The sequence below is a fragment of the Nymphaea colorata genome, chromosome 11 (genome assembly GCF_008831285.2).
Source record: "Nymphaea colorata isolate Beijing-Zhang1983 chromosome 11, ASM883128v2, whole genome shotgun sequence".
Taxonomy (NCBI): Eukaryota; Viridiplantae; Streptophyta; class Magnoliopsida; order Nymphaeales; family Nymphaeaceae; genus Nymphaea; species Nymphaea colorata.
In genome coordinates this window covers 20,493,936-20,513,777 of record NC_045148.1, presented here as the reverse complement: position 1 = coordinate 20,513,777, position 19,842 = coordinate 20,493,936, and the positions used below count along the sequence as shown (strand labels likewise).

At 38.9% G+C, this 19,842-nt stretch overlaps 3 protein-coding genes across 6 annotated transcripts; 2 read left to right on the top strand and 1 right to left on the bottom strand.

Moving 5' to 3' along the window:
* Positions 1–979: 979 nt before the first annotated feature.
* On the top strand, positions 980–2,969 carry LOC116264650 (protein DESIGUAL 2). Its single transcript, XM_031644983.2, has 3 exons — positions 980–1,194; positions 1,334–1,539; positions 2,528–2,969. Exons 1-3 carry the CDS (start codon positions 1,096–1,098, stop codon positions 2,781–2,783), a joined length of 561 nt encoding a protein of 186 aa, XP_031500843.1. The 5' UTR covers positions 980–1,095; the 3' UTR covers positions 2,784–2,969.
* A 2,358-nt stretch (positions 2,970–5,327) lies between these two features.
* Positions 5,328–6,490, top strand: LOC116263511 (histone H2A.6). The gene is made up of 2 exons (XM_031643247.2): positions 5,328–5,587; positions 6,125–6,490. Exons 1-2 carry the CDS (start codon positions 5,399–5,401, stop codon positions 6,344–6,346), a joined length of 411 nt encoding a protein of 136 aa, XP_031499107.1. The 5' UTR covers positions 5,328–5,398; the 3' UTR covers positions 6,347–6,490.
* Positions 6,491–7,232: 742 nt separating this feature from the next.
* Positions 7,233–19,588, bottom strand: LOC116264956 (formin-like protein 5). 4 transcript variants are annotated; one of them, XR_004174944.2, is made up of 9 exons: positions 19,079–19,588; positions 15,855–16,001; positions 14,713–15,478; positions 13,737–14,613; positions 13,446–13,645; positions 11,568–11,803; positions 9,598–10,443; positions 8,329–8,682; positions 7,233–7,747 (listed from the first exon to the last, which is right to left on the bottom strand). XR_004174944.2 is itself a non-coding variant. In XM_031645435.2 (9 exons), exons 3-8 carry the CDS (start codon positions 15,999–16,001, stop codon positions 9,610–9,612), a joined length of 3,060 nt encoding a protein of 1,019 aa, XP_031501295.1. In that variant the 5' UTR covers positions 18,697–18,738; positions 19,079–19,588; the 3' UTR covers positions 7,861–8,682; positions 9,598–9,609. The 4 variants fall into 4 exon arrangements, 2 of the variants coding, with proteins under 2 accessions (XP_031501295.1, XP_031501294.1); XR_004174946.2 differs by lacking the exon at positions 7,233–7,747 and having other exon boundaries at positions 7,861–8,518; positions 8,588–8,682; XM_031645435.2 differs by lacking the exon at positions 7,233–7,747 and adding an exon at positions 18,697–18,738 and having other exon boundaries at positions 7,861–8,682.
* Positions 19,589–19,842: the final 254 nt, after the last annotated feature.

Here is a 19,842-nt window from a genome sequence, read left to right as displayed (position 1 = left end):
TGACAATAGCAATCACTCATGGCAAACCATACTGCACCCTAATAGCCAAGAAGAGTTACTGCTGCACATTTGAAAGGAAAGGATTCCACAGATAAGGGAAAAAAATCTTCTCTGAACTCAAAATTTATCTCTCCATAAGTCTCATCAAATTCATGCCAAAACCTTGGGATATGCCCAATTTACTTAATTTATCATGCTAAATCTTGGGGTATTCCCTATTTATTTAATTTATCTCCTTACATTTTGTAATCGAAGGAGATTGCAGCTTGAAAAAGACACATTTATTCATGGTATTAGAGCAAGAAGATATGTGCGTGAAGATAGACTGTGGATGATCAAAGAGAATATTGCCTTCTTCACCAAACCAAGAACTCGATCTAATTTTAAACAAAATCTCTACAGTAAGCTAGAAATTTCCTTTCTTCCTTCCTGTTATAAGAAGCAGAAGGATGTAGGCAACCGGTGCTATGTTGTTATAGAACTGCCAGATAAACGAGATAATTAATGGTGCAATGTGTTGATCATGACCGCAACGGCAAGTGCATCATGGCATATCATAATGCACCACAAGAAGGAGATCAAGGGAAGCCATTGCTGCACATTTGAAAGCAAGGATTCCAAACAAATAAAGCCAATTTGAATGAAAGAAGGAAAAAAAAAAAAATCTTTCTCGAAAATCAAAATTTATCTCTCCTTAAGTGCTGCCCAATTGATGTTGAAATCTTATGATTTTCCTTTTTTTTCCATTGCATCTTATACTCAAGGTCGATCGTGGCCTTCGGTGGTGAAAAGCCACGTTAATCTTTCTTCCATGGTTATTCTCATTTCTTGGCATCGAGAACCAGACCCGGCCCCGTCGAGAGTCGGCGCTACAAGGTCATTTTGCGGAATGAGTGAGGTGGTTTCCGTAAACCTGGTTTGCCTGCAATATTCTTCCAGCTAAAGCATATCGCTTTTCTGTTGGTGGAAGGAAGAAGCCCCAGGTAGCAAGAGCCATTGAACTCCTTTTAAACTTGTTGGTGCTGTTCCCCCCTAACACCAGAGCGAGAGATATCAGAGAGAGAGCGACAGAGTTGTTAACTTGTTGGGGATCAGATGGCGAAAGCTGCGGCGATCTTGATATGCATCTTGGTTGTTGCACTCGATGTAACAGCAGGCATCCTTGGGATTGAGGCAGAGGTGGAGCAAAACAAAGTGAGCCCATTAAACTTGAAGCTCCTGTTTCCACGTCTCTGCTCTCCGTTTTGCTGAGCACTCAATGAAGAGAGAAAAACTTGACTGCAACTGTTGAGCGTTCATGTCATGGATGTTTATTGTTTCTTAACTTGTGCAGCAAAGGCATATCAGGGTGTTCATATTTGAGTGCAAGGAGCCGAGCCGCGAAGCATTGAGGATGGGGATCGCTGCAGCTACGATTCTGCTACTGGCTCATGTAATCGCTACCATGCACGGAGGCTGCATCTGCATCTTTTCCAGAGAGGAACTCGCTAAGTCGCCGGCGAACAGGCAAATAGCTGCCTTCCTCTCACTTTTCTCTTGGTAACGTTCTCCCCTTCTCTACCAGCTGGTAGTACTCTCTCTCCCTTGCTCTTCTTCCCTATTTACCTTTTCTTACTGCCCAGTTCAGAGGCTCGTAAAAATTGTGGCGCCTTACTGTCCTTTTCCTTTTTGTTTTTTTACCATGCCATAACATAAAACAGGATTCTATCATATAGTGGACATAAACACCAAAACTAGTTATTGAAAACTATTTAAGAAAAAACATTTTTCTAGATTTTTTGTTCTGATCTTATCAGTTGTCTCCTAAGAAACCACAACACCGTTTTCAAATGGTGTCATCCAAACGCTACTCAAAAAATTTATTTAGAGCAACCTGAGTGCCTTTCTTCCAGTTATGGAGCTAAGGAAAAAAATCACAGCAAGCATTGGATCTGGATGTTAATATGGATCATAATGGTGACATATCATGATATTCTTCTTGAAGATACGACAAATCTGGCCGTGTCAGCCCATAGAAGAGAATTGGCCTAAATCAAGGTTTTTAAATTAGTTTTCAGTTAAAAGTTTCGAAAAATAAAACTTGTATTGTTATTATGGTGAGATTCGGCCAATCCATGCTGAATTGGCTGGTTCAGGCCGGTTTAATTCGCTGATGTAGGCACCGGATAAGCCAAAATTGCTCCACATATCGGCCGTTTGGTGCCCATACGGTATTGGGATGGCCGATACGGTACAGATTGACCGATACGATTCTGCACTTATAGAAGATGCTTTGGAAAAGATGAGGTCCCTTCAAAATAATGATAATCACATTCATTTGATACTATGTAGTTCGCGAGATGCAAAGCTATTATTCTCTCGTTTTCTCTTACTCTCACGGTTTAAGACTGTTTCGGAACTTGGGTAGTCTTATAGTACACCTTTCAACATTCATTTGATATTTTATATGTCCAATAGAAAAACGCGAGCCATTGAAATCCGAGTTCTTCAAAAATTACTTGCTTATGGATGTGGGCATGTGTCGCAGGATCATACTCGCCATTGGGTTCTCACTGCTGATAATTGGAGCCCTTGCCAATCGCCATTCCAAGGGAACTTGTGGACTCTCTCACCATAAAATGTTGTCAACTGGGGGAATTCTATGCTTTGTACATGTGGCTTTCATCTTGGGATTTTATGTCACTGCCCTAGGAATCTCTAGGGAGGAGGAAGAAAAGGTGCACAAGAGACCTGCAGGCACCATGCAGATGACTGAAGGAAGACATGGACCAGAACATATCTAGTTTCATACTTTTTCTCCTTTTCTTGTTTCCATTTTGATAGACTGATTTGCCTTTCTTTTCTTTTCTTTTTTTTTCTCCTTGTTGGGTTGTATTGCTTTCCTTTTTACAATCCATTTTGATCTTTGTGCTTTTGTATGTGGTGATTCAAATTGTGTTTACTGCATCAAATTTGGTCTTTGTGTCTAACTTGGTATTATTGATTTGTTTCTCTTTTTCTTACATAGCAGAATTAGTAACAAACTCCAATTTCCATACAATTAACTTAGATTTTTGAACAACTTTAATTACTACATCTCGAGTTCATAATGATGGATCTCATCTCTGCCCTAGTGGTGGAGCCAAATGGTGACTGGTGTGGGCAGTTGCCCACACTAGTCTCTTGAATTTTTTTTATTTTTAAAAAGGCATTTTTAAAGATTTATCATTATATATATATATATATATATATAAGTATTTTTAAACGATAACCCGTCAAGCCGATTTTTTTTTGGCTCTGCCACTGCTGTCCCGCACTCTGCTTAAGTTCAACGTCCAAAGGTGCACAAGTCAAGGCACAATACAATAAAAACTCATAGATCACCATGATTATCCTTACAAAACTTAATTTTGAGATGATTTTCGATATATTATCGCGCTCAAATATTGCCATCAAACCTTCTCTTAAAAACATGCGCATGCTCATCCATCGGACATTGAGTCAAGTTTCAAACATGAAGCTAAGATATACTATTTAATCCTGCTCAAACTTCACCGCAGTGTTACGGCAGAGGGATACCAATACATAAACAAACATAGCTATAAAGTATTGGTATGTGAGTAAGCAATTTGTGTGAGTCTGTGTTGGCAATTGTCCACACAAACCGCAGTACCTGCCCACCCTTATTAAAGGCTTGACTCGATTATATATCAAATCAAACCGAGCTCAAGCCGATTCCATGAAACCAACTTGTTAATGCAGACGGGTTTGGTCGGCTCAGTTTTATGTTGGTTCCTTAACCATGCAAAATCAAATACATATTATCATTATGTACAACACGTTCAAATGTGCTTAATTAGACTTATTTGGCAAAATTATACACTGATTCATGAATGTATCTAATTTGTTAGCTAAGGTTGCGGTCAAACAACAAATTACTACTCAAATTTTAAAAGCTAACAAATAAGCACTCAACTTTTGATAAAAATTTTCGAAGTACGTTTTAGAAATTGAATACATATTTATTAACTTTAGATGGTTGAACTGTTGTTGTTCAACCAAACGCTAGACATTCATTTGTAATTTTCTTTGTACTCTTATATATCGAATTGGAGTCGAATAGCGGATCAGTCCTAAGCGCCCAGCTGGGACCTTGCACGAACTTGTTGTGCTTACTGGTAGAATCAAATAAAAAACAGCCATCATTTCCATTTGCTTAGTGCAAAATTGAAGTCATGACATCAAAGATCAGCAAATGACCTTACAAAATAAAAAGTTAAACAGCTTCAAACCTAGATGGGAATAATTCATAAAAGAATGCAGTTGATTTGGGAATTGTTTGAATCCATGAGTTTCAACCAACCATGGGCAGAGTCGTATTTTTTTTTCATGAGACAGTAAATATATAGTCAACACTTAGGTCCACAGAAATGAATGAGATAGTGATCCTGTCTCGTGGGACTGCCTCATATAACTGGACTCAAGTTCAATATAAACCAACTACCAAAATTAAGCTTTGAAAGTATGTTTCATGAAACACACGTCCCATAGAGGCCCCACATGTCTCCGCCCCTGGTTTCAAATAAAACAAAAGAGCTTATCACCTTAGAAGATCTAAGATAAAAAAGAATTACAAATCTTTTAGATCAACTCTAGATGAGCAGGAAAGAACCCTACCACTTTGATGAAAGGATGAAACCTTTCACCTTCTTCATATTCTTGGGGACCATAACTGTATCCAGATCCAAATGAACTTAGGTTGCATTTGATAATCTTATATATATCTGAGATTACTTTTTATAAAAAGTGTGTTTTGACTGAGGATCTCAATACATGTTAAAAACAATGGATCGAAGGTCGAATGGAAGAGGGAAGGGAGGTCCGATCTAAAATCTAAAGATCTGACATCATAACGTGGATCTCAAATCTACGATGCAACAGGCACAACTTAATGTTTTTTTTTTTTTTTAAAAAAAATTTAAAAATAGCGCCTACCACCGTTTACAATTCTAAAAGTTAAAATGGAAAGTTATTTTTCGCTGTCTACCACGTGGCAGTAGAACAAGACGGCGCCTTGTGTTTAACTTGTTCATGTGGCGTGCGAGTAAAATTTGAAAGCGGAAGAAAAGGGGACATGTTCGTAATTCCATGTTGATAACGAGACCTTTTCGGTAAGCACCGAGTACAGCGCCACATGAGACGGCAGAGAGAATCAATCGCAGCCGTCGGTAAGACAATGCAATGAACGGATCAGATGACGATCCGTGTGATTGCTTCTAATTGGTTACCTCTCTACCGAAGAAGATTTGCCGGTATAAATAAGAAGCCGTAACCAAAGTACCGACTATTCCTTCCCTCGCTCTCCCTCGCATTCTCTCGCTCTCTCGCGCTCTTTGTGGAGAAGTAGAGAAGGAAGAAGATGGCCGGAAGAGGGAAGTCTCTGGGCGCCGGTGGGTCGAAGAAGGCGACTTCAAGGAGCAGTAAGGCTGGACTGCAATTTCCCGTTGGCAGGATAGCTCGGTTCTTGAAAGCCGGCAAGTATGCGGAGAGGGTCGGCGCTGGAGCTCCAGTTTACCTTGCCGCCGTTCTAGAGTACCTTGCTGCTGAGGTGAGTTTCTTCAGTTTCTCTACTGCGGGTTTTGTGGGATTTGTTTTGAAGTTCTTGTTCGTTTTGCCGCCTGAGGGGCTTCTTCTTTATGTCGGTTGCCCTGGCGCGCTTCCTTTAGTTTGTAAAATATTAGGTACTGGATATCTTCTCTCTCTCTCTCTCTCTCTCTCTCTCTCTCTCTCGGATTTATTTTGTTCGATTTGCTGTCTTTTTTTGTGTGATTTTGTTCTTAATCTAGTATTTTTCTGGTTTCATGTTCTTTAATGGCTTCATTTCTAAGTTCGAGTTTTTTTTTTCATTTTTTTTGTTTGTTGGTATCTTTAAAAAATTGCATGTCGATGTTGTCGAGCCAAAGAGGATGGTTTCTCTTCAACTCTTTTGGGAGGCGGTTTGCTTCAGTCTTCTAATTCGTTTTAGTTGTATAAGTTTTCCATGCTTTCCTTTTCTAATGTTTGGTTTGACATTTATTGGTTATGCATGAATCTTTTTCGATCTCGATTGGATGCTCATTGTTTTTCCTTTCGATGATTTTGTCAGGTGTTGGAGCTCGCCGGAAATGCAGCTCGGGATAACAAGAAGACGAGGATTGTTCCTCGCCACATCCAATTAGCTGTGAGGAACGACGAAGAGTTGAGCAAGTTGCTCGGTGAGGTCACCATTGCTAGCGGTGGAGTGATGCCCAATATCCACAATGTTTTGCTTCCCAAAAAGATTGGGGGCTCTGGTTCTGCCAAAGTTTCTGGCGAAGACGAAAGTTAAAATTGTTCGATACTCTCATTTCCTTCGTCCGTGTTCTGTCTGTAGTTTTAGGTCGTAACTATCTTCTTTCTCTCCTCCTTTTTTCGGGCCCTCTCGTTTTCCTGTGTGGATATCTCTAACTGTTAAATGAAGTTCTACTTTTTACTTCATGCCTCAATGAAATCTCGACGACGATCTTTGAATCTTTTCCTTCCCAATGGTTGACGCTGGCATTCTTCGAGTCGGAGTGTCTCAAACTCGTGTTCCATGTAATGGATGGGCATTTGCTGCTCTGTTGATGCGAAATCTTCGTTTGACAAGTCATGAACAAGGGCACGATTTGGTAATCGAGTTGAGCATTTCGAGTTGAATGCATAGGGTGGGCGACTGGGCGTTAATCTGTTCGTCTCTCATTCGCGTGTTTTCGAAAGTTGCACCACCCTCGATACTGCGATTCTTTTTCTCGGATGCAAATCCGTTTTCCGGGTTAAAAAATCTGCTTGAACTGCTGCAGGTAATAAATGACCAATTATGTAATAATATAAGATGGTTGATGAGGGATGCGATCAGGTAAATAGGTGGCAGATCCTCTGACAATCTCACGCTGATAGGAAGAAAGAAAGAGACAATAAACTGATGCCGTCAAGGATGTAGAGTCTACCAAAGAAAATTCTATAAAGAGAACTGCTAGAGTTATGTGGTGGTGAGGTTGGGGGTGCATGCGCGGTTCACGGCGCGGATCAGAAATTAATCAGAAACATTTTGTCCTAATATCGTTTCTGCGTTCGACGTACCCTTTGAAGCCTGAAAATTGACAGAACTGTTCTAAAACTTTTAATACATGGATTAGATATTACAAATTTGAAAAGCAAAGTCTAAAGTATCAACCGATATTGATCAATCACTTTTGATACAGTAACTGACAGGAATATGGTGATTTAACCAGTGCATTTGAGTTTCTAGCTTATCCACAACAAAAATTCGGTGACGAAACACATCCCGTCATTGAATCAGTTCTAATTTTAGTTGGTAGAATGAGGGACGTTTGATAACCCTGAAAACGATTTGTGTTGTGTACCGGCCGTGAGTGCCAACGGCAAAAGAATTGGGAAGAAAAGTTCAGCTCTAAGAGGCTGACTTGTTTTCTGTGTTGCATTAAGCGGCAAGAAAATTTGCTTGAAAAGATCTTCGTCATCAAACACCCGCTAAAATAGGCATATAGTAGCCAAACAGTTGCCGAAAGCCCAGCTCGGTTACTTAGCAATTCTTGGAGCTCATACGACTATATCAATTCGAAAATATATTGACTTATAACGGAACAGCTCTCCACTAATATCACCCAAACAGGATGGGAATAACGCTGGAAGGACCATCTGAAGGGATTCCCCCGGCGACCGTTTTCAATTTTGTAGCAGGCTGCAGCTGCACAATTTTGATGAATGAACAGGAAATCATTTTGGAACAACCCGAAAGTGAAAGAGATATAAAACAGTTAACGAAATGATCCAAGGGCACTGCTTAGGCAGCAAACAGCATGAAAGAAAAGTTCCCGCCCACATGCACTATAGAATTTCTACAGCTTGCTGACTTTAATAGAGCAAGATGGTAAAACAACAAAACCACCAGCTTTGGTGGGTTAGTAAGCGTAACTTGCTTTTGTGACCACGACAAGAAATGTGAGATTGCTGCATCTAATTTATGTAGCATCTCCATTTTGCAAAACCATCAAGAAGTAAAACTATCAGATGGTTTTCCTACAGCGACAGGTAGGAAAAGCTTCGTCAGAAGAACGGTGCCGCATCTAGTGATTTACCACTAATCAAGAAGTAACCTTTTTAAAGTGGGAAAAATAAATTACAGTAAAATCATTAATGGAACCTGGAGAGGAATGCTGTGGAAGATAAGAGAAGAACACTTCACTTTAAAGAATGAACGAATAAAGATGGAAAACATATTTCATGAACAAGCTCGCCATGGGACATGCATACTTGTTAGCTTTTCACCTTTAAATTGATATGATGATGGTAATGCTTCTTCCGATAAGTAGCGATGGTTGCTTCGATTTGAAGTCCATACTAGGCAAAGCTCATTGAGTCATATCCTTCAATATTCCCCCTGTTACCATTGAGAACTGTACAGGCTGCGCCCCACTACCAGACGAACACATCTTCTGTATGAGATGGTCATCTTGTCCTACAAAAGGATGTTGGTTCAAGTATGAAAACAGGGCAGAGCCGTGGGCTGCGTAGACGAGCCAAATACCTTTGGTTCGATGGCAGCTGGAGCTCTCAGCTTCTGGAGCGTCTGATGGTATGTTCATTTTCAGGAGAATAATATGAAAATTTCTCCGTAATTACCTGCCGAAAACACCAAAGAAGAAATCAGAACGATGAGGGGATTCCCAGTCTTCCCACTGATTTTTTTCATATATATATATATATATATATATGAAGGCAAGAGAAAGCAAAATTTTTGCGAAGAGGCAAGAAAGATGTTTCTAAATGAACAATATCTTAGCAAAATATGGCCAATGAAAAATTGATGCTTGTTGGAATTGAAGAACGGATGGTTAAGATTTAACGACCAAAACTGAAAGATTTTAGACTAAGCAAAACGTAAACTTCAAGTGAAAAAATCAGGAGACATCATATGTGTGACCAACCACTGACTAGAGAGAATTTTATTACTGCTATGCGTTTAATGCCCCAAAGTATGGACAATTGAAGCCCAAAAAAGGGAACTTAGACGGAAGCTGGCGATCTACCCATTTTGCCTTCCTAGGACTGAAACAGAGTGTTAGATGTAAGAGATGCACATCACAGAAATGCTATTAATCTCAGGTTCAATGCATCTTTACGATTGATTAATAAACAATGCCTCCAAAGCAGGCTTCAACAACTATTAAAAGAAAAGAACATTTACTAGTGATGTGTTCATGCACAAGTCAGAACATAGATCCTTATCCTTGCTTGTTGCTGCAAAACTGATTTCTATTTTAGATAAAAGTGGAGTACATGATTAGGTACCTCTCACTTGTTGGTAGTTCGAGATAGGCCACCTATTTTATCTGGTTTATCATTACTGAAGAATATATGTGTGTTCTACAATATTATATTTCTAGTAATCTATCATTCTCCAAGAGAAGCAACATTCTAACTTGAATCTGCTTCAAATGGAATATTTTCACCTTAGAAATCCATCTTTCATAATCTCGATCAAAATATAACTAAAATATTAAATGCACGGTAACGCCAATCAAATGAAAAACAAACCTCATAGTGACATTAGCGAGATGAACTATCCTCATCATCTGAGTCATCAAGTCGACTATCCATGGCTGGGAAGAGTGCATGCTTTGGGCTTCGAGCTGTCACAGATGATGGCCCTTTTGTCTGTGGTGTCTGTGGCACATGCCTTGGGTTCTCACGGACTTCTTTACATACTTTGTCCAACATGCATAAAAAGTCACGTACTATGACAAATAACCGTAACCCTTCATCTTTAGAGGAATTACCATGAAAATAATCTGTTGTGCTCTTTACCAGTGACATAATTTTCTTCTCCTCAGTCAGCAGCTGTGTAATTTCATCTTCTGCATTTTCCACGAAACACTTCAAGATTTGGACAAAGTGACCACTTTCTTCCACACTTTTCATCTCTGAATTCAAGAATGTCTTGGTCTTCAGAAGCATGTTGGCAAGAGTAGATACATTGCTTGTCAACATGTCTGCATCAAATGCTGCTGCCTTTTTCACATTCTCAAGCTCAGCCCCGAGCCCAGATACTGCCTGCAAACCTAAGCTGCGGAAATGCTCTATGCTTTCATTGGGATATTCTTCCAAGCTCTCCTCAGAATTTAGACTGGAGATACTCCTACTTTCTCTGGCTGCACGAGCTGCACGCACACCTTCAGATCGTATGATCTCCTGAACAACAAAATGCAGCAAGGTTGTCTTCCCATCTGTTCCTTTAACATCAGAGAGCTTTAGCAATGTGTCAAGTTTGAAAGCCTGAGCACCTCCACGGAAGGTCCCATCATTCATGCGATTTCCTGTTTTAAGAACAGCTTCCAGAAGTTTCATGAAAAGACGACTGCTTTTCAGTTCTGCACAAGCAACCTGTAACAAACTCACAACGGATGGTAAAAAGTGCTTAGATCAATGAAAAATACGTTCCTTGTCAGAATAGAAGACTTGGTGGGAACAAATAAAATGCCACACAAGTTTGAAATAAAGTAGATTTTACTTTTAATGTTTGTAAGCTTGGATGGGGTTGTACTTCACTCTTTCTAGTGTAGCATGTCATAGGACCACCTTAAATAATACATCTTGATCAAAGAATCATCATGAAGTTAAACTCTAAATTTAGTAGAAGCTGCAGTGCAGGTGGCCGTAATTCTATCATCTCATAAACAATTCTGCCATCAAATGGTGGTGCCAATTTAGCGGGTGTGACCAGTCCAATTGAGACAAGTCACTTAGTCACTTGAAACAAAGGAAGGTTTTTCACGGAGGTTCAAGAGAGGAACCACCATTGTGCCATTACAATGCACATATAATCTGCTCAGCTTTGGGATAATTTTGCATGCTAATTTTCCCCATTTATTAAAACCTTCAAGTGGGATGATATTCAAATTAAAAGGTCCTGTTGAGCTCGGGACCCATCATATCTTCCTCAAGGATGCGATAGCATTATTTAGCTATATATAAGTCTACCAATGGAGATGTCTTTTTGATAATTTCATGAAAAGAATTATCGTGTACCATTTTTGTGCAATGGGACAAAATGGTACTTGCCAAGAAACAAGCAGCAGCAAGCACAACACTTAAAGATATAATTTAATCTACGCATTGATATATAATTTAATAATGACAAGGTGTGATATGCTAATTGGACTATGAAAAAAAAAACTCATTAAGCAGGAGGTAGAACAGAAACTTGTTTGGAATTGGTAAATATCACATCATGGACTTCAGCAAGTGACAAATGATCAGGCTAAGAACTAGAAAACACGTTGAGAGCAGATTATATAACATAAAAGTCTTTAATAGTAAAAATACTTGCCTCTAAAAAGTATTAAATATAAGGTAGAACAGACACATCTTTGAAATTTTTGTAAACATCTCATAAACTGCTGTACTTTTCTTTGCTAATTAGAAAAAATAATGAGGCACAAATGCAACAGACCCTAACAGCATTGTTCTATAACAAATGTACAAGTCTTGAATAGTAAAACACTTGCCTCCAGAGTCATAAAAGATGCCTTAATGGTAGAAACTTCCTCTCCAAGAATGCCCATGAACAGCAATGCATCAAAGCGCCTAAAGGCAAATGGGATATTTACTAATGCCTTCAAAAAGCGTTCTGCAGGTCCAAGCTGTGAAAGATCACCACTGTACATTCTGAGCTTAAATTCTTCCTCAGCAGTTGGTTCCATCTTTATTAAAGTTTGAAGTAGCTCAACACTAAGCTCATTTCCTGATTATGAAAACATAATCTACTCAAATATTTGAAAGCTAGCAGAATATATCTGCAACTGATAAGTTGCATTCAAAGCAACTAATATGCTGCATTCAATAAGGGAGAACCTTAGGACTGCCAAGTCAATTAATATGGAGGAAATCAAGAAAGCTTATATTTTCACAAGATAAATAAGGTTAACATCGAAAACGTTGATGGCATGAAGCAAAACAGAATATCCCCATCTAAGTTGCGAATGTTTCATGGCAGTACTGTAGACTGTAGTAGACTATAAACAACTGATACTTTTAGAGAGTGATGCAGGAAAAGTTTAGCATCATGTAGAAAAAGCCTTCAGCTAATATCATGAGATATTCACATTCTCAAGAAATTTAGATTGACCATAAATATAATCACTTTTCTTTAAAAAACACGAAAAAACGGGCAAATGAAGGAAAATGAACAAAAACATTAAACAATCAGGTGTGAAAAAGGAAATAAAAAATGAAATTATCATGCTTTATTTTGCACTTTTTTCAGGAAAAAATGTTCTTGAATATAATTTAAAATTTGTGACATTTCTTTCAACATTTTAATAGCTATTTTGGTTTAGCAATTTTCTCTTAAGAAAAACAATATAAATTACAACTTTTCATAATTTTCATTTTTTCTTTTTACTTTTTAGTCATTTTTTATTCAAATTATTTTTTCGAGAAAAATAAACTTCCCGATTAATATTTGAGAAGAACCTCACCCATAAAAAATCAAGAAAGATATTTGCAACAGTGACTTGATTGTCAGGAACAGGATGCTTTTCTCTTGCTACTCCAGCCAAAAATAGAACTTCACATCATAGACCATCAATGGTTTGACTTGCATTGAGGAACAGACATACCGCGTAAAAAGTTTTCACCCAAATTCATTGGATACGAAACATGTGGAATGCCATGTTCATCCAATATTCATGGTGGGTTATTGGATCCAGTGTTTGGTGGAACACCATTTTCCCTAATTCTAAACTGCATGTTCTGCTGAATCAAGACACTCTTAAGAAACCAAAAACTAGCTTTGCCATGATTCACTAACATCTGTAGCAACCATGATAGGATGACATTAGGTGCTAAATTCACAGTTGAGATCACGACTTTCTGAACACATTAAAATGGAAGTATACACAAATTGGATGCTTGCACTTATTGAAATATAAAATGAACTAACAGTAGCCAGAATGTCCACATTTTTAAATAATAATGGTCTTTTTTGCGCCATCAGTTGCCACATATACACAGGGTACCATGTGCAAAAGTTCATGGAAGACAAAGTTGAGTGCCAAGGTGCATTAAGCAAAAGATACTTTGGACATAAAGAACGGAAATTTTTGGAAGACAACATATAAAAAGTACACATGATACAGAAAACAATCATGCAGACCATTTCTCAAATTCCATAGAGCACTCAGGAAAATTTTGTGGCCTATAGAATGAAATTTCAACCTGAAACATATAATTCACCAAGTAAAAGAACTTGTTTTCTCCACAAAAACTTCAGAGAAACAGTTGGATTTTTGCCTCACATAAACTATCTCAAGAAATTACTTAAACAACAGCAGGAGCATGTCAAGCCAGAAACAACTTGTAGAATTTTTGGAAGAAACTCTTACCTTCCAAGAGTGCATCACAAACTTCTTCAGTAGTGACATTAAGAGCTCGTAGAAGAATGGATAGGTTCTGTGACTTCTTCGGTTCAAGAAGCTGATAATGCTGGACTGAAGCATCACGCATATTTTCTTTCTTTAGATTGTTCTTTTGCTTATTTTCAGAGTTGCAACCAAAGAGCGTTTCGATCATTTCTTCATTGAATCTGCATAAACACAAGAAAACTATTTAGAGAAATCTAAAAGAACTAACTTTATAGCTTGTTTCTCAGCAGAGAATGGATTTGGTATCCTTACTGGAAAGATCCAGACTTAATTTGATGCCAGACCATCGAGTTATCAGGGTTCGCCATAACCTTGTCCCAGAAAAATGGTTTAAGCTTTGCTTTTGGAGCTTCAGATTCATCTGTTGCATCAGATTTGTTTCCACTTGTAGATGTTCCTTCTTTATTTCGTCCAAGTGGAGAAGGCCGACCAGTTTTTGGAATCATGGTCGGAGGCGGCGGACGAGGAGGAACAGCACCTTTGGGTGGTGGAGGTGGCTGTGGACCAGGCTTGCCACCATTAGGCAAGGGTGGTGGAGGAGGGGATGGTCCAGCAGGACCAGGCTTCCCACCATTAGGCAATGGTGGCGGAGGAGGGGATGGTCCAGCAGGACCAGGCTTCCCACCATTAGGCAATGGCGGTGGAGGAGGGGATGGTCCAGCAGAACCAGGCTTCCCGCCATTAGGCAATGGTGGTGGAGGAGGGGATGATCCAGGAGGAGGAGAGGAGGAGGGTGGAGGAGGGGCAGCAGAGGCAGGAGAATCAGATGGGGTAGGAGTGGGACTTGGCTGATTATTTGACAGCAGACGGCCTGGTGGAGGAGGCACTCCTGATGGAGTCTCAGCTCGTGAAAGTGAAAGATGGGATTTCTCAGGCATTCCTGATGGAGTCTCAGCTCGCGAAAATGAAAGATGGGATTTCTCAGATTGTACGAAGGCAGCACCATTTTGAAGAGATACAGACTGCAAGCCTTGCCAAGAAAGAGCAGGGGACAATGCAAGATCGCCGGCCTGTCCAAGCTTGCTTGGGTTTGATGAAAATGAATATGCTGCAAACTTCTCATTGTTCATTCCCATATGTGATCCACCGACTAGAGAGTTATCCATAATCAATGACTTTGGTGAAGATCCTGAAGTTTTATATGCCCATAAAGAAATAAAAGATTAAAGAGCAAGAAAAAGAGGGGGCTATCAGTAAATGATCACTATTGCTGCATTGCACTGCTTACCTACTGAAAAGTCGCTCATACTTAAGGCAAGAAGAGGCCTCTCGTCCCTTCGTGAGCTCCCTGAGCTTGTGCCGCTCCTGCAGCATTTGTAGTAACAACAGAAGAGCAATCCAGAAAAAAGAAATGTAGAAACTGCAGTTACGGCAACAGACACTGCAATAACCCTTGTGGCATCGAGATTGTTTTCTGACAGTGGTGGGTCAGGATTTGCATTTCCATGTATATCTGTCCCACTAATAGGCGGTTTACTAGAGGAGTCAAACTGATTTGATGAAGAGGAATAGAATTGCTGAGTTGGACCTGTAACCGGTGTAGGGGAACTTGCGGGTGCTTGACCAGAAAATGGAGTAGGGGCAGGAGAAGAAACAGAAGCTGGAGCAGGAGCAGGAGAATGAGAATGAGAATGAGCATGCCGATGATGATGAGCTATGGTAGCAAATGACATTTCATCAGCCAAATATCTTCTCCATTTTCTATGCCATCCAAGCAAATACTCAAGTTGCTCAATATACCAGGTACTAGATCTGTCATCTTTTCCTGACACACTTTCTAGAAATTTGGCTCTTGAGAGGCAATCCAAGAGTGAGTCCTTCATTTGAGGTGGCAGCAGATTTATGGCCTTCTGAACATTGGCTACTGTTGATGGACTAAATTCTAAATTAGAATCTTCTAAATTAGAATCATTCATCTCCCCAAATTCTGGTCTCCCGGAAGAAGCATCAATACTCGCAGGATCCTGTTTGCAAGCAATCCACAATTGATTCACCTGAAAGTTAAAAGTTTAGTTGCCATCAATGTCAATGAAAATATAATTAGGGGCACATATACGTACAACACCATCCAAGAAATGTAATAGTGATGAACTAGAATAAACAGTAGCCAAGTGTTTTCCTTCTTTTTCTTCCTTTTGGATTGAGGGTGAGCCTCAATCACCAGGTCTCACAAGGACAAAAACCATGAAAAGGCTCAGGCAATAGAGTGGCAGACTTGAGACTTGATCTAGGGTCTTCAACTGGACACTCTCAACTCTTCCCGCTCTACCACCTTCTCACCATGTGTGGTGGTAATAAACCCTTCAGAATTCATGTGACAATGCATGAATTTCAAAAAGAATATGAAATAATTTGATAGACTAGACTAACCATATCTTGCCCAATCTCTCCAGATTCCTCTAAAGACCGGTCATTTATCAGCGTCAATAACTCCTTAACTGTGTGCCTCCCCAATGCCCCTAGACTGGTTAGCAGGAGGAAAAATACCAAAATAAGGGCTTCTTTGCCATGACCCATCTGCATGGAAAATCATTAGCACAAGAAGTTCAAAAGAAAGCATAAAGTAAACAAGACAGCAGTGTGTACAAGAACAGAGAAACTGGAAGTGATGAACTTATAAGACAATCAAGAAAGAAAGCTGTAATCGCTATCAGAGCTCATAACCAAAATAGGTACAGCCATGTCAAACTAGTCTTTTTCTATGCACATTGCAAAAGTGAAGTGCAGATTATGAATGCAAAGTAAACCAATATTTGACATGAAGGCCTGTTGCCCATTTGTCACTTGCAAGTGCTGAATTATAACAATTCTTGTTTTAACTTCAAAACTGTTTTAAAAGAACCTGGAAGGTTTATGTGCAAAATTATTCACACTGCAAGCTAGTTGAGTTTTCATGAATGATCATGATTAGATCAATGACTGCAAGCATGCAAAAATAACTCTGTAAATTAGTCATATGGTAAAAAACACCATCCCTGCAACTTCACCATATCTACTGGCAGATACATTCATAAAAACTTTTTAAGAAGCACAGACTCTCTAGGTGATCCAAATGCAGGTAAGGAACCAATTTCTTCACTATAATTTCAATTGGACTAAAAAGGAACACAGAAAGAAGTATGCAGAGAAGCTATTTGCAAAACTGCAAGAACAGGTAACTCAAAAGAACACAATTTAAGACCTAATATGTGTTCCTGTTCCAAGACAATAATTGAAATAGCAGAGGGAGAACCATGATTCTAGCCATAGCCACAAATATCGATCTCGGGTTTTTATTGATGAGGTTTTCTCCGGGTATTTTTTGGCAAACTTATTTTTTAGGAAAATCTCCAGAAAATCATGAATTTTTTTAAAAAAATAAAAATCAAAATGTTAGGTAAAAATACAAAAAATGAAAAACTAACAAGTATTGTGTTGCATTTAGTAGGTCACTTTAATGCCTAAAAACTAGAGGAAATAAAACAATGAAACAAAAGTTGAAAAAAATAAAAGCAGGAAATGAAATAAAAATAAATGAAAAAATCCAAAAAATTGCATTAAAATCACGATAAATTGTTTTTTAATGTTTTTTTCAAAATATCACGATCTTTTACCCTTTTTTTTTCTTCGGTTTTACTAAATGTCTTGATACGTTTGAAAATATCGGGATATTTGTGGCTCTGATTCTAGCAAAGCAAGAAAATTCATGTGTTTCAAGCGGCAAATAAAAAGAAGAATAGTAATAGGTCTAGGAGACAGTGGACAAAAATGGAACTTCAGTTGGGTCATGTTAGAACTTAGAAATGAACAAACGTCATTACCATTTTACCGAGGCTCTTCATGACTATTTTTTATTTCCTACTGCTTTGGATATTTATCAGAATCTTGAGTGAATTGCTCAATCCAGTACCCATGCATATATTGGCTCCTTATTGTATTTTGGAACAAGCTGACAAATGCAATTCAGTGTTTGCAGTAGCTGAGATAACAGCTTGATGGATAACAAAAACAAGCCATTGTAATTCGTCTTTCCAAATTCCAGTTCTTTCAATCATGGCCACTATTGATCCCTTATATCTATTTCAAGTCTTAGTGATTCCTCTAATGTTACACTATATGTGCACTTGAGCTTCCAAAATATTGACATAAAAAGTCCAATTGAATAACTTATTCTACATCTCATTTGCTTCCACCCTAAGTCACATGGATACGGGTGTGGTTTGTGTACGGGTACAAAGATATGGGTATGACACGACAATGTTAGAAAATGTGAGTACAGGGTACGACAGGATATACATATATGTATATATGTAAAACAACACACAAAAAATCGAAATGAAAACAACATTTGAATCAACAATTGATATAAATAAAAACATTATGTTAATGCACAATAAGTCTACAAACAGAATGAAAACAAAGTTGGAAATAACTAAATCCAGTAAAATTTAAACATTTTGGATCAGTTTCAATTCAAAAAGTACCCAAGTGTTTTCAAGTAGGCAGGTACTCACTTTGGGTACGGGTATGGTGACACGGGTACGTGGACCTTCCTGAAATACCCATATGGCTTAGCTTCCACCATAGGTGGGGATAAGTTCTTAAGCATTGAACACAAATAACATTTTCCAATAATCATGAAATATTAACTGAAGACTTCAGTCCAAGAACACTTGCATAAACGAATCCTTGTACAGACCATTAGTTTAAAGTCTCCAGCTTATTGCAACTTTTATGCACCGCCCTCATTATTTCAGTAGATAAGTTAGTTTCACGGTTTACCTTTATAGCGTTTACTCTCATGAATCCACATTCATCACAAACAACAATAGTGTGACATTTATACCATCTACGCTATACATGCATCACAAATAAGATTTTCTTCCCAACCTTAACAGCATCCATGGAAATGCTGAAACGAACCAACCCAGGTAAAAGAAACGCATACGAACACGAGAAACATGCTTCATCATAAGTTTATGAAACCAAACAATGCTGACAAGTTATCCTCCAGGAAGAAACGAAGAAGTGCATTTCTAATCCAACGAACACAGGTTTCTACTTATCAGTCATCGATAACACTGGACACAGAATGCAATATTATGAAATATGAAGCAGAAAAGCGAATCTCGCCAGCTCACACCTCAAACCATCCATCCACATCATCTCAGGGCTCATTCGCCGACAAATAAAACTATTTCAGGAAAAGAAAAGTTTGTGAGCAGATCTTTACGAGGATAAAATTCCACGATCCTTTTCAGGGTCTCATCTCTTCCTGTAGAAAAAAAAAATGAAGCAAATTGTTTGCTTTAATTGCTTCGCTGTTTTGGAAATTGAGGTGCTTTATCCTAATTGATGATCTTAAAAAGGGATATTATCAACTACGGTTGCAAATAAGCAGCAGGGAACGATAATGCAGGAAATTCGAACATGGAGACGTCAAACATTTGCGTCTGAAACCAAACATTTTTCCTGAATAAAAACAAAAATAGCATAGCATGGTAACGGCACTTGTTATCCAAAACGTTTAAGATGAACGGTTCTCATTTACACTGAAGGCTTCATACTTTCCGCTAACATTGTATCCACAGAGATATATATATATATATACGCACCTGCTTGGGCGTAAGCGCTATCTCGTCAATGAACCGGAGAGGGGAAAATGAAGATGAGATCAAACTCGGCGAATCCCGTCATAACTCTCCGACATTCCAATCAACCCTTCAAACTCGCCTAACAAACGAGACAGCCCGAACGATACGACGTCCCTATCTCCAGCATCCGCGCTCCTGATCATCCTCCCTCCTCAATGAGAACCAGAGCCCAGAGAGAGAGAGAGAGAGGAGGCGACGTCAAATGAAGAACGACGACGACGTCGTCAAATGAAAACGACGACGGCGTCACCTGGCTAAGATTGCAATGCCGATAAATATCAGGACGTCTCGTCGGCAATGAAAGCCAGAGTTTCAGGCGATTCCACCGTCAGAATAGAGAGAGAAAAGACAGAGAAAAAAAAAAATGGAGGGGAGGAGGTGGAAAAACGGGGGAGATGGGCTTCCGCCGTACGCGTGTGAAGGGCAAGAGAAGGCCTCCCGTGGGACCCACTCTCCCCCTTCCCGCGGGTCCTGCCGGTCGTTTCCCCTTCTCGGAAAACGGGTGAAACTTTACTTAAATTAAAAAAAATTTAAAATAAAAAAAACTCGCTTTGTTTTCACCCATACTTAATTACGGTACGGATCCACAACTTATAAGCTATTTGCAAAGTCCACATAACGTTTATTTATTTATCGCTCAGGCACAAAACAGACACTTACAAAAAATAATAATAATAAGTTTTTTTTAAAGAAACTGCTTTATTATTTACTTAGATAGACCAACA

Coding starts and splice junctions, on each gene's coding strand:
- LOC116264956 (XM_031645435.2), bottom strand. CDS start 16,001: ATGGGTCATGGCAAAGAAGCCCTTATTTTGGTATTTTTCCTCCTGCTA. Junction 15,479..15,854: donor GAGAGATTGGGCAAGATATG/GTTAGTCTAGTC, acceptor TTTAACTTTCAG/GTGAATCAATTGTGGATTGC. Junction 10,444..11,567: donor CATCTTTTATGACTCTGGAG/GCAAGTGTTTTA, acceptor AGTTTGTTACAG/GTTGCTTGTGCAGAACTGAA.
- LOC116264650 (XM_031644983.2), top strand. CDS start 1,096: ATGGCGAAAGCTGCGGCGATCTTGATATGCATCTTGGTTGTTGCACTC. Junction 1,195..1,333: donor CAGAGGTGGAGCAAAACAAA/GTGAGCCCATTA, acceptor TAACTTGTGCAG/CAAAGGCATATCAGGGTGTT. Junction 1,540..2,527: donor TTCCTCTCACTTTTCTCTTG/GTAACGTTCTCC, acceptor CATGTGTCGCAG/GATCATACTCGCCATTGGGT.
- LOC116263511 (XM_031643247.2), top strand. CDS start 5,399: ATGGCCGGAAGAGGGAAGTCTCTGGGCGCCGGTGGGTCGAAGAAGGCG. Junction 5,588..6,124: donor TAGAGTACCTTGCTGCTGAG/GTGAGTTTCTTC, acceptor TGATTTTGTCAG/GTGTTGGAGCTCGCCGGAAA.